Here is a 14,256-nt window from a genome sequence, read left to right as displayed (position 1 = left end):
GTAGAAATAGATGGGCAGGTTTCCCCATTTTACTATGGTAAAAAAGATATCATCGACTGTTCATTCTGTTTTGGATGGTCACTATGCAGCTATTGTGTCTTTTTTTCTTTTTAATAAAACATGATGAAAGAAAGGTTAAATTTATTTTTAAAAAGCAATTGATTAATTAATTGAAAAAAAATTGCATAAGAGAATAACCAATAAAACATTAAGGTAATTTGTAGAGTTGGATTTTTTTAAAATCTGATTTAACTTTTTTAAATTAACTTGAGTTCTGATTTTGACAAAAAAGTCAAAAGATTAAATACTGACCTTGTTAAATTAATGGGAAAACTACCAATGATCTCAAAGAAACCAAGATTTCACTCTTGATTCAAATTTGTAAGTAAAACTTACATTTGATAACCACTGTTTTTCTGTTGTTTATATATACTGTGAGGCAACAACATGAAAAAAAGCCTGATCGCTTCTTTTTCAGGGGAGTGGTGAAGGGGAAAGGACAATATTTCTAAGGTTGTCTCAAGACATGAATACTCATTAAGACAAGTGTACTTTTGATATAGTGGAATACATCTGGAATTTCTTGCTGAACATATATACTACCAACATTGTTTCACTTAGTAGCTCTGAGTTAAAAATTTGACTAGGTTGATTGAAAGATAATGAAAACAATGGAAAATTGCCATCCATTTCAAGGCTGAATGTTCAGCTAGTGTAATTGTGTACAGACTGTTTTTAAATATGTGTACACGTTGTTTAAGCTGGAGGCAACACAAGGTCCATATGCTATCATACTCGTATATTTTATACTCTAGTTTATTAAAATATCACCCTGGAAGACTCCACTATACCCATAAATCATTTTAAGCTTCCAGAGAAAAGCTAGGGAAGTGATAAATGCTTGGTTAGGACAATATTGTTGGATATAACATACTCTAGGGGAACGTAAAAGTAAAATGAAGTCTTCTGATTCCATAGCAATAATGCAAAACATTACCATTGAATGTCATTTAACTAAATTTTAAAAGGTTACTTAACAAGCATCTGGGGTACCTTAAGAAGAGATTTATTTAATTTTTTTAACAACTTATTGCACTAAAGGTTTATAAGTCTTTTAAGTCTTTAGTAGTCACTAACACGTTTTGTGATAAACATCTTTGTCTACAGTTTCTTTCTCTCTGCAGAATGGAGCTCATCTTAACTTCACCACACTAAACTGCAACAATGGGAAGCAGCACCATGGTAACAACATCCACTCAAAACATTTATATTTCAATATTCTGATATGACTCATGAAGAAAGGGAAACTGACTCACACAAACAACCTTCTATCACACCAGGAAATGGCATTTCCCTAAATTCTTCTCAACTGATGTAAAAACCAAATTTGTTTGGAGTTCAGTTTTGGGTTTGCTTTTTTTTTAAGTTTTTAACCTTACACGCATAGACACAATTGAAAAAAAATCTGCAGAAAAAACCCAACAGTCTAATGTAAGTTTAAAAAGTCATCAGATTTATAATAACAACAGTATGGATAAAAATAAGCAAAAAATTTCATAGTTTAAACAACAGTATAAACAGCAACACACTGCACTTGTTACATAATATCTAATTTAAGTGGAATTACTCATTTTCGCCAGGGAATAAGAAGATTTCTTCTACTGATTACCAGATGTTAAAACATGCCTTTAACTTTTACCAACACCATATTGTCAATGGGGAGTACAGGACTCCGACAGAAGTCATGATAACTACATTGTTTTGTAGCATCTGCTCAAGTATTACAAGTCATAAATATTTTTTCCATTTTTTGACACTATATGAGGTAAGTAGAGGCATCAATGGGCATGACACAATGAAAAAGGATAATTAAAATAAGCTTGTAAATACTGAAACATGCTAAACTTTCTGATATATATCTTAGTTTTATAACTAATGTTCTATTCTTAAGTTATCCACACAAAAAGCCAAAAAAGACCAATCCCTTCTCCTCTGCTGAAGATGCACCATCAGGCAGAAAGGAAGACCTAAGTTAGAGCAATGGAAGTACAAAATAAGGTGTACTTATATAAAAAGCATTAGTAAAAATACAGAAGGCAGCAATAGTGTCCATGTCCTGGAGGATTTTTTGATGAATAACAGAAAAAGATAGCAAATAAGAAGGAAAGAATGTTACAGAAGGTATATTATGCATGAATTATGACTTTGTCCAGAATGACAAGCATGTAAATGTATCACCCAAAAGGAACAAGTTATTAGTCAGATGTAATTTTTGGCAGAAGAATCTCTACTCCTTCTAAAGCCCAGAGAGACTATCTCATAAAATAAGTTTTGCCCACCCAACTCTGTCTACTTCTATGAACTACTGTCTAGAGAAGCCTCTCTCTCTCTCCAGTGACCGTGGATGGGAATATCTCCAGTTATTGAAGCTGGCCTTTGTGAGCTCCCCAGTTCAGCATATCACAAAGGCAGAAATGTCAGAAGGTCACCAACAGCAAGGTTCGAAATAGAGCTGGGAATCTTTCTCCCTCTAACTTTTGCATTCGTTCTTTCTCTAAATTGCTGAAGTTGGTTCTCTAATTCAAAATTTCATCTATCACATAAAGTACATGACATCATTTGCACTTACTTTGAATTAAAATACATAAAGCTTTACTCATTGCTGTCATCACAGAAGGCTGGTTTTGAATAACCCACTAAACCCATTTACAATGGATATGTTAAATGAAAATGAGAATGTTTTAATCAAATCTCTACATAATGTTCTGATTATTATTACTCAAATGCACACAGGAGATTAATTTAGACCCTTGTTTTCAGCCATACAAAAGTGATTGCAGTATAAAAGAAGATCACTCATTTCTCATTAAAAACACTTCCAACCCACACTTCAGCCATGAATTTGTTAAACCTACAGGATTTTATGTGTTATAAAATGCTAGGTTGGTATTTTGAACATGCTGCTTTCATAATGAGTCTATTGTTTGCTTTATATTTTATTAGTCTTTGCACAGAATAATGGTAAATAGAATTTTGATCTGAATATGTTCTGGAGTTGAATTAAATTCATGATTAACAAAAGCAATGAGCATCAGCTCTGATAATTATTAGGATCAGCTGAAGCAAGGAGGGGCTGGGTACATTCAGAATGGTTCATCCCTGTCATTAACTGCAGAAACCATGCAGAATCTGTTCTGAACCTCTAAATGCTTGGAAAACAACTCTCTTTGTTCTTTAACACTTTTCTTGCCTAGTACCTGCTAAAAATAAAGAAGTACATGCTTATTGCAGCACCTTTCTGCACTCAATGTACTGAGTGAGAAAGAGCAGCAGAACTGGAAAGAAGTAAAGCCATCATTTTGGGGGAAAAAAGGGTGCACATTTTGTCTAACAGTCAGAATACCACTTAAAGCAGACTAAAACCTTCAAAGTTGTCCGTCCCCTCTTTTTTTTTTCTTCACAAAATATGGTGACTGGCCATGTGTATAGGATCCAAATGTAGTGAGCTGTGAGGTTAGGTGTGTAACTTAACTATAATTATTTCTTTGTACTATTTATTTTCTCAGTGGACTTTTCAAAACTAAAAATATATATTTGCATATAGTCATTTTATATTTCTAATTCTGTCAGAAATCAAGAGAGACAAAGCTTATTCAACAAATCCAATCTTTAAGCAATACTAATAGAGACAACTACTGTATGCCTGTGAAACAGACAAATCACATTCCTTTTTATGCCTAAAAAATCTAAAGATGAAAGAAGTCATGGGTAGCAGACAGAAAAGATTAAACTGGCACTTTCGAGATAATTGCAGAAATATTTTTAACCAGGCAGGTTATATTGAAATAATAAAGAGACTTGTATCAATTCACATTAAATTTGTTATTCCTATGGCTTGATTGTGAACATGCTTAAATCTCTATGTCTAAAATTGTGCTAATTCCAGCAGAAGTTGTTTTTAAGGGGTCTAATCAATGAATAAAGACAATAAAGGGCATCTCTGATGAAAGGCTTCAGGAGTAAGAACCTACTGATTAGCTCTTATTCCTTCTGAAAGGAAAAAGAGCTTCTTACTTTTAACAGAATAGAAAAAAGATTTTAATATTTAAAAAAGTCATGGAGGAGTTGAATAAGTAATGCTCTGATTGCAAGGCAGATGGAGTCTGTTTGCTTTATGATGTTCATCGTAGAAAACTATTTGATATTGCAGTGGGGACAAATACAGTCTCTCTCAGAGCCAAGCTGGATTTACATTGACCTGAAATTCTGGAAAAGCAGAAAGAGTTTTTTCTTGCAAATGTCTTGATACTATAAGTAATGAAAAGAATATTATTAAACCTAACATTTAATTAAAATAAATCACTGCCGGATTTTTTTGACCAATACTGTGCACTATGACTAAATACTATGCTGTTAAAATATGATTCTTTCCCAAGTCTGAACATTCACTTAATTAAGTATGTCACAGAGAGCAGGTATGCCTTAATTAAAATTTGACATAAAAAAAAAACCAAAACCCTGCTAATCTGACCAATGTGAAGGTATAAATGTCTACAAATGTCTTTGTACATTGCAGGAACTTTTTAGAATATGTAATTACATAACCACAAACAAAGAACTACCAATTATGTTGTTTATGTGAATATTTTCATTAGTTATAAGCTACAATAATCAGTGCACAGTTTGCATTTTGCAAAGCAGAAAATTTCTAAGTCATATCTCAGAACAATAAGGAAACTGATTCAAACCACTTAGATGATAATACATTTTCAGTGAGATACTGATCTACCAAATTACATTAAAATCAAAGCAAAAAGAATTATCCTAATAAAAACCTGAAAGATACATTCATATTATAAGAATAAATCATATTTTGGAAAAGAAGTAAAGTATATACTTATTCTCCGTTAGGAGTAGGTACCTGACATTTGAAGATTTTGTGTATTATTTATAAATGTTAGTGCAATGTTGCTGCCATTAACAAGACATTTTTCATAAGACCGAAAATATGAGCAGGAAATAGGGTTGTTACTTTAAAGGTGTACCTGAGGTGGATTCAGTGCTTATAATATAAACTAAAAAAGAGCAATTTGTTTTCTCTTTCTTTAGAAGAAGGGAAAATAATCTTTTTCCATGGCTTAGGGATTTTCAATAGCTGTACTTGGATGAGATGGATACCATCTATAAAGTGAGTTTGTCCTTATTCAAAATATGTGAATTTCCTTCTCTTTTTTCTTTATTTTTTTTTTCCCAATTCTAAATTGGAATATGAGACATTCAATATTTCTATATCAGGCATAAGGTGTAAAGCACTGAGGTTATCATAACGAGCATATGCAACACCAATATTGAAAATAATGTGTGTATGTAATTATATCCATAATAATATGGATATATATGGATATATGTTGTAATAGCAACAACAGTTTCCCTGTAAGAGACAGCAGGGCTGCCCAAGTGCATTGTGTGGAAAAATAAAGGGGATTGGAAAGTTAGCGATCTTCCACAGTTTCCCAGAGAGAAGCAGAGGTGAGGAAGGCAGGCTGCTGCCTCATCCCACCAGTGTTGTAGCTTGCTCATCCTGCCTGCCTCAAGTAACACAGGAACTTCTACTTAATTTATAGTATTGCAGTTGTTATACATATGGCCCTGTTCTTCCATCAAGGTCTTGTGAAGATATTTTTGCCTTCTACTCTAATTCCTATGCGTAATACTAGAAAGACAGCTTTTCATGACTGTTTATAAGGTGAAGAAAATTGTTTCTATCCTATCTTATATTGTCTGAAGAAATCTTTTCTTCTCCAATAAGATTTGTGTTATTCTTCCTTTTTTTATTAAGAGAGCAACCCACTCTTATCTTAAAAATCACAAGGAACTTCAGGTTACTCTGAATATCAGTGTACTTTCAAGATACTTACAGGATACTTTCCCCATATGTAATTATGCGCATATGGCACCTCAGTATTAGGTCTGCCATTCTAATTTAGGTAGATCTATGGTGCCCATGACTTTAGAATTGGAGGTTCAAACATGTGTGTATTTGAAACAAAGAATAGGTATATTATTTGCATGACAAGAAGTCTGTGAGACAAGGTTTTAGCATCTCTCCTACTTTTTATTTCATTTGTAGAACACATAAATTACCATTTGCAAAAAAGACTGTTGTAAAATAAATACCTTCAAGATGTTTGTATGAATGACTGTCTTCTGAGTCTGAACTTAATTTCCAGTCTGAAGGAAAATTTTCAGTAAAAATTGTTCTATCGAGAGGTCTATCTATCTATCTATTGCTCTATCTAGAGATAGGCTACCCACTGCAATAATGCTACTTTCCAAAATCATAATTTTTATCTTGTTTATTCCAACCTGAGTTTTTGAGAACCAAAGGAAGAAGAAAATTTTAGGTAGCTGGACAGTATCCCTATGATTGTGTAGCTTTACTCTGTGGATATTCTGCCTGTTTCTACTTGCCACTGCTAGGTAGAGGGAAGGACAAGAATGCTGCTTTATTCCAGTTCTACACTCTGCTTAACACACTGAACCCTGTTATGTCAACATCAAGATACCTATGATTTCTTAGCAAAATAATTAACCATTTGATTTTTTATTAGGCAACGGTAATAATCCACAAAGGTGAATTTTCAGCTTCACACTACAAATGTACACATATATAACATCTGGCTCATGGATTTCTTGTAGCGGGGTTGGGGGGTTGTTTCTGTTTCTAGAGGAAAGGTAATATATTCCAGGGGATAAATGTAGAAAGTCCAAATTCCAATCTTTCTTAAACACAGAAGATGGAAAAAAATAAGTTACTGTTTTCTAGTGATGAGTGTGTGATGGTGGCACACCCACCATTACCGCAAAAGATAATGTTAACAAATACAAAAAATAATCCCATTTTGATAAGCACATTGCATGTTGATAAACGCATTACAACTTCCCATATGTTCTGAAAAGCCTGAGACAAATCGGTAATTCTTACTCATATTTTTGAATTTCTTTTATTCTAACTAAAAAGTATGTTTGGCAGAGAAATTTTTAACTGTCTCGGAAATAATTTTTTTGCTTCTTGTGGAGCTGGAATTTATTGATGGAATTTATTCTTAACTTAACAATGGTTCACACAAATGTCATAATTTATTGATACTACCTGAAGACATGTTGAAGACTATGTCACAAAGACGCGATTCCTTTTTTTCAATTAATTACATTGTCATTAATACAGTAAAGAAATAAACCATCAATTTCATTTTCTACTTTTAATTTGCCATATGTAACACGTATTTTTCAGATCCTGAATTAAAGTTTAATTCTTTTTTTCAAAACAAACAAACAAACAAACTTTTTCATCCCTCATTTATTCTATATATTCCTGAATATATGTCCAAGCAACTCAAACTGTTTTTCAGCTCACAGAGAAAGCACACAACAGGTACCTAAAGCAGTAATCTCTTCCTAAAAAGCATTGATTAAAAGTCTTATCGAGACATCTATACAGACATAGTATAAAATTAGTAGTACTATGAGTAATTCTGATTGCTCTGTTTAGCGACATCTTTATAATACTATAAAGACGATATGAAGACCTATCACACTACCCAAGCAGTTTACTAATTTGGAGGTTGTCCTTACATCTGCCAGGGTTTGTAGAGGTGGAAACTGAATAATTCTCTCTGCATGTATTCATTCATTTTTAGCACATCAAAATCAGCCAAGTCTCTTTCTGTCTCTGTCTAGTTTAGTTAAACATTAAATACTGAACTCCTGCCTACACCACAAGTGATGAATTACATTTTTTCACTATTACCACAAATAGTAACATGCATCTGGTTCCCATGCTTTTTTCTTTCTCCTTTCTGTCAATCTGAGTCTGTTTGAAATACTGCTGTGCAGTGAAGCACCAACCAAAGGGACACCTGAGGACTCTTCGAGTCCAGATATTGCAAAAGATAATTGACAACCTCCTTCTGGTATAAATCAAATTTTTGAAGACTCTGTCTCTGCTTTCTTTATATGTGAGTCAATCAGAGTATATGGATGTTTACTGTGAGGTTAATTACTATCTAGTAATTGCCTGTCTGTATAGACCAAATAAATCAATTTCCTCCAAAAAACAATATTAAGAGATCCTTGATATTGAGCTTAAATAAATATGATTGACTACTTGAATGCTCTCAAAACTATATAAACAATAAGATTTCTAGACTAATCTACTAGAATAAAATTATAAACTTCACTATAATTATAAAATAAATTATAAAATTATAAAATTCACTATAATTTCTGACAATGTGAAGGGCAAATGGGATACATCAAAATAGAAAACAAACTTTTCACCATAAAAGGAAACTGGAACAAGAAAAGCCCACCAAACTTCACTAAGGTTTGTTTATTGCTTTATTAGGTATTTTGAAGGAACGAGAACTTATAGATGCAAGAATGTTTGTCAACCATATGGATCTAGTTCACCTCCAGCTTGCCAGGAAAATCCTGTTTCTGCCTTCTTTTAGGCCTTCTGCCTTCTGTTCCACAGAATATACTGTGGAACAACACTGCATTACATAGATCATAATTCTAGAGGATAATTTTCTGCCTTAGGTATATGTTCAGCTGTATGCTTTACATGTTTGTAAACAGAGGTTAGAAGTCTGGTGAGGAATTGAGAATTTAATGGACCGTTCTTCATACTGTTCTGCCATTGCAGACATTACTATTAGAGTATATAGTTTGTTTTCATCTATGATAGATTTTACATATTGACATAGTAGTTTTAAATCCAGTATATATCAAAAGCATTTTCTCCAACTGCTGTTTGCTAAGCTATGGAGTTTATGTTACACAATTACTCTGTGGAACTTGAAACTTCAAAATGTTTTTGAAGCCAAGAATAAATGGATTAAAAAAATAATCAGACTAATGGAAAATATGCTAATTGGCATATGAAAATTGAGATCAGAAAATTCTTCAACTATGAACTACAGAAAGCTGAGAGAGAATACCAGAGGAAGAATGCTGCCATTCTTCAGTCTTGTGCTGCTCAAACACTGCCCCTTGCATACCGGTCACCCACTTGTCTCACTGGACCAGAGCTACTGCCATCAGAATCTAGCTATGACCATTCTCATGTCCAAAAGCAATTAGAGCTACTGCTACTGAGCTGCGGCTACAGCTATTGTTATGTCTCAAGGCGCTTAACCACCTAAAGAAATACGACAGACTTTATGGTCTTATTTTCTGTTAGTCCTTGCTGGAGTTACCTCTACCTTGATCACATTTTCTATTCAAAACCAAGACCTACCCACAAGCTTTTGCAATAGACCAAGACTCAGACTTGTTCAAAATGTTACACAAACTACTGTGAAGTAGTCAGGACAGCTTTAATGTATCAACCATTGATACCTAGGCACACAAAATACTTTTGCACAAAAGTGGTTTATGTAAGTATAAAGACTCAAATATGCACAACCCAAATCAAAATATTCATTTTTTTTTTCTAAATATAAGAGATAGCAAGAGCCTGTAATTACCTGTAACTGTTAATTCCGTAGTTCTTCTGACAACAAAGAATCCATATTTTAACTCACAAGTGTAATTTCCAATGTCATCCTCTCTAACTTCCCGAATGACAAGAGTGTCCTTTTTAAAAACAATACTTGATCTCCACGTCTTTGACTTGCATTCCTGTTTAAAGATAATATAACACTTCAGTGAATGTGTTCTTATACTTAAATTGGACCACTGTTGACAATCCTACTCAAAGCCAAAGCGGCTAGACAAGAGCCCAGAATAGTTATGAACTTTGCATACACTAAAAATACAGCTCAGTTAAGTGCTGATTAAAATGAAAAAAAGACTATAGAATTTTATCAGCTGACTTAATACTTGCCCTCTGACAAGAAAAAAGGCGAGTTTATTCCTTTGGTGATTTTCTTTTGATCTTAGTTTGCTCAGGGGCTCCTATTTCATTTACTGATTTGCAATTACACCTATGCCTGCAATCCATGACTTGTATTACCAGTAGCTACAGGTTGCAGGGGAGATATTTTTAAATCAAGTTTTTAAAAAATAGAGAGAAAAAGAAAAATATGAGACTGAGAAGAAATGAAGATACATTAAATATCTCTCTAAAACCATTTTAGAATCAAAGCTCTCTATACTTTTAGAAAAGGTGAGGTTTGTATCTACAAAAAATGAGTTAATATTTCAGTTATTACTACCAAAACATTACTTTTGACGCTACAATAGAGAATATACATTTATCCATGCATGTTTCATAGATCCCTAAAATGATAAACTGATTTTCATCTGATTAACCTAGGTAGTATTTGAAATAGTTTTGAGTATTTTTAGTGTTTCTAGGTTTTTTATTTTTCTTTATTTTTTTATTGCAAACCAATATATTTATAAGCTATTAAAAAAAAAGAATTGGTGTTTTTCATAAGAAAGACATCTTTTGATTGACTGTCACAAAATATTTTACTTGATGATCTTAGCATAATCATTGTTTATACAGTAAAGGCTTTTTTAAAATGTTAAAGAGGTTGTTCAAGTTCATTCACACAAATATTGTCAATGACTCTTCAAAAGCCAATCTTCTGAGCTCTTGTTTAAGAAGCCAGCCATAGTTTTAAATTTTATAAAACTTCGGGTATATATTGCATTACAAATAAAAAATCCTAAACAATTATAAGCAAATAATTGGTTATATATCTCCTATCTTAGACATGCTGCCAGTTAATTTGGCTAGAATCCTTTTAAGTCACATGTTTTTACTTATTAGATAGCATAGTCTTGTGTATCATTTTTAGAAGCATTTATGTTATCAGGTAAATTATCAGACTTTTACAAATAATTAGAATACATACCAACACATACTTAATCTAGGACTTCCTCTATACACAGACATCTGTAGGTGTCTGTGTAGACAAAACACAGAATCTAAATTTCACATATACTGAACTGTCTGGGGACTTTAAATTGTGTGCATTACAGTCCTGAAGTAGTGAGTATTTCCTGCAGATGGTAAGAAACCCAGAACTCAATCTGCTTTTCATGGAAGTTCTAGTGCACTGCCCACAGGCAGCACCATTTGCAAGAACTTGGCCCTTAGGTAATGATCTAGAAATTAGCACTCAATACTGAAATAAAGTTATTGACAAAAACAATCAAATTATACTTTCAAGTAAAAGCTAATATGTAAAGACTAAAAGTTTGGCGGTCTTCACTGAATTTTATGCTGCAAAATTAAGCCATTCATTCACATAGTAGCATGTATAGCTATTCTATTTATATTTTTTCAAACAGTTTTTACATCTGAGTTTTTAGAAATACGCTCTTTAGCCTGGTATAGCACAAGCAGTTGCTGAATAAGCAGCTCACATGGCTTTACCTTAGCATATCAAACCAACCCAGACTGGTAACGCTTTTCTTTCTTAGCCCTCTTGTTAGCAGAAAGCTGCCAATTCTTTGTGACAACCATAAATGGATGTTACCAGCTCTGAGGTTAACCACAGGAAGCATTTGAATTTCTTTCTCATTTAATTCATTCTTTTCTATCCTTGTTTCTTTTGTCTTTTCTTAAAAAATTTTAAAACAATCCAAGCCTCGTATCACATTTAGATCACGAAAATCATAAGAACATTGCATAATATCTTGTTGAAGGTGAAAATCTTCTGTATTCCTTACCTTATACCACAGAATTTCAGGCTCCCTAAATGGAAATAAAAAATCCTCAATTTCAGGGCATGAGATTTCCTTGCTTTTGCTAAGTTCAGCTTTTTCAAAATATTTCATCTTTGAATTGTAGCAGAGTCCAGTGTCATTTTCACCCACCGTCAGCGAAATGGACACTTTCATACAGTAAGTTGAGTTTCTGTAATGCAATAAAAATAGAAATAAAAGTCTAATATGAAAAAAATAATAAATGCCAATGTACATGACATTGTTTCTAAGCCATTATTTTCATCCCAAGCAAAAGACAGAAAATCAGACATTGCATTTTATGTGTATTCTATAGGTGTTAATGATAATTTTTCTTCTTTCTCAGCCACTAATTGCAATATTTAGAATGTGTTTTCTGGCCTTACTCTATGTCTAAAGGATTATCTCTCCCTTTTGTCAAACTCCTTCTAACATTGTTCTTACTGTCTATTTGAGAACAATTTTACCAAAAGTAAATAGACAATAAAAGCTCCATGTATTTAACAGTGACACTAGACAACCAGCTTGCCATAGTGACAGCTCTCAGGGGTAAACACTTCATGATGTAGTACCACAGGCAAATGTCAAATCGGGACCCTACCAAGGGCCATTTATTCATCAAATCTGAGCATGCTTTAAAGCGGAAGTGGTAAACTTTTTGCAGCCTTTACTTAAAATGAGTCTTGTGACCCTTCCAATTGTAGTCTAAAGGATGTTTTATTCTAACAGACTGCTAAGGTTTTTGCCTTAGCCTTCAACCCCCACACTCCCAGGGGGGGAACTAGGTGTTTCTTCCAAAACTAGGAAACATCATCTTGCTTCTCACATTTCACTATGCACTTTAATTAGGTTCAAAGACAAAACTACTTGAAATTATTATTTTTTTTTTTTAATTTGAGTGTCCAGGTAGGCAGCAAATGAGTGTGTAAAGTTGAGTACTTCCCAGGAATACACTGTGACAATGCAAGATTTCCCTTCTACTGTTTTAAAATGCATTTGACCCCCAATCTACTGAAAGAGGATCCTGCAGAGAGCACTGAAGAAACATTCATTATCTTATCTTCATTGTCAGACTCTATTAGCTGATTGCTGATTTACAAGTCTCGTGTGTATCGGACATGACAGAATCTGAAAGATGGATACATTTTCTTATTCTCTTTAGATTTCTTCATATCTCTTTCATTTTTCTGTTCAAGAAGAAGGAACAGGAATGTTTAAGGACAAAGAATATGAGGAACTTTATTCAAAGAACTCTATAGTCCAATTTTCTAGAGAAAACGTAAACCTGAAAATGAAGCTATGTAAGTATCTATCAAATGAGAGAATATTCTTAGAAAAGTAAATTCTGGAACAAAATGACCCTTAGCTATCCAGCTAATTAATGGATTTGTGGGGAAAACAAACACAAAATTACTCCCTTATGATGAAGCTGCAAGTACAATTTATTACCACATCCAAGAATCTGACTGTATAAAGCAAATAAAGTTGTTTAAACTTTATGCAAAGCAAAAAATGTGTCCACTGAATATGAGTCACTCTTGCCGCTTTTAAGCTGTTTAAGAGCTATCAGCGTTCTTACCTGTAGATGCAATTTAAAATCATTCATTATTTTAAAGAACACATTTTCATAACTGTGCATTAGTTTACTCCTCCATTAAGTTGCTACTTGGAATATTTATTTATTATATGGCTTTAAAATATTATAAAAAGTCACCTAAGTCAGTTTTCCAAATTGCTAAAATTATATTTTCTGTTCTCGAAAGACCTATCCCTTGGAAATAGGGAGAAACTCTCAACAATCTGTCAAGCTCTGAAGCTCAAGGGTACGCTAGCTGAATGAGAGGATTCTGTTAGCGCATTACAGGGAGCCATACATAGGGAGGTGTTGACTACTTATTGGCACATTTAAATGTTCTCTTTTATTCCTTACCATGTATTTGAATATTATGTTGTGTTTGTGTTACTCATTACTCTCATGATTTAAAAATTTCTAGAAGGAGCTGGGAGGGGAAAAAAAAAACATAAAAAAACCACTTAACTGTCATTCCATTCTCTGAAGAAGCAAACTAAGTAAAATTGTCATATCTGGTTTTTTGTCCTCTATCATCATCCAAAAAAAAATTGGCCAAATATTCTGATTTCTGTTTTGGTCTACTAAGAGCTCTGTTCTGCAACAGTTGTAATGTGAATTGCCAGACCTAGAATTCCTTCTGTGGCACATCCAAGTTTCCATCACAACAGCAGATTTTTTACCAGAAGCAGCTTAGGCTTCCTGCTCCATAAGAAGAGAGGTATTTTAGAAATATCTCAAGAAGATTAAACCCATTGTTTGAAGAGGATGTTGGTATTTAATGACTCAAAGTTGTGTGTGTCTGTGATTTGAGTCATATGGTGTTGTGGATATAAGCCTCCTGCAGACAAAAGCACAAATTGACTGGGCTTTAAGGCAATTATTTTCTAAACTGGCAGATATAAGGTACAGAAACATTTTGGGTGGATACTTCATCAGCTAAGTTCCCTACCAGAATCTTCTCTCAACAGTCCAATGTATCA

At 33.3% G+C, this 14,256-nt stretch overlaps 1 protein-coding gene across 2 annotated transcripts in view; it reads right to left on the bottom strand.

Moving 5' to 3' along the window:
• The window catches only part of IL1RAPL1 (interleukin 1 receptor accessory protein-like 1), a 762,019-nt gene that overhangs the window by 265,902 nt on the left and 481,861 nt on the right, over window positions 1-14,256 (bottom strand). For both annotated transcript variants that reach the window (XM_014948366.1, XM_014948367.1), the window contains exons 4-5: window positions 11,689-11,875; window positions 9,531-9,684 (exon numbers count right to left, since the gene is read on the bottom strand). In XM_014948366.1, the coding sequence (XP_014803852.1) occupies window positions 9,531-9,684; window positions 11,689-11,875 (341 nt within the window). The remainder of the gene's footprint in view (window positions 1-9,530; window positions 9,685-11,688; window positions 11,876-14,256) is intronic.

This window comes from Calidris pugnax, unplaced genomic scaffold (assembly GCF_001431845.1).
Source record: "Calidris pugnax isolate Ruff unplaced genomic scaffold, ASM143184v1 scaffold164, whole genome shotgun sequence".
Taxonomy (NCBI): Eukaryota; Metazoa; Chordata; class Aves; order Charadriiformes; family Scolopacidae; genus Calidris; species Calidris pugnax.
The sequence above is the reverse complement of the archived record's forward strand: the minus strand, read 5'-3'. Positions and strand labels throughout refer to the sequence as shown.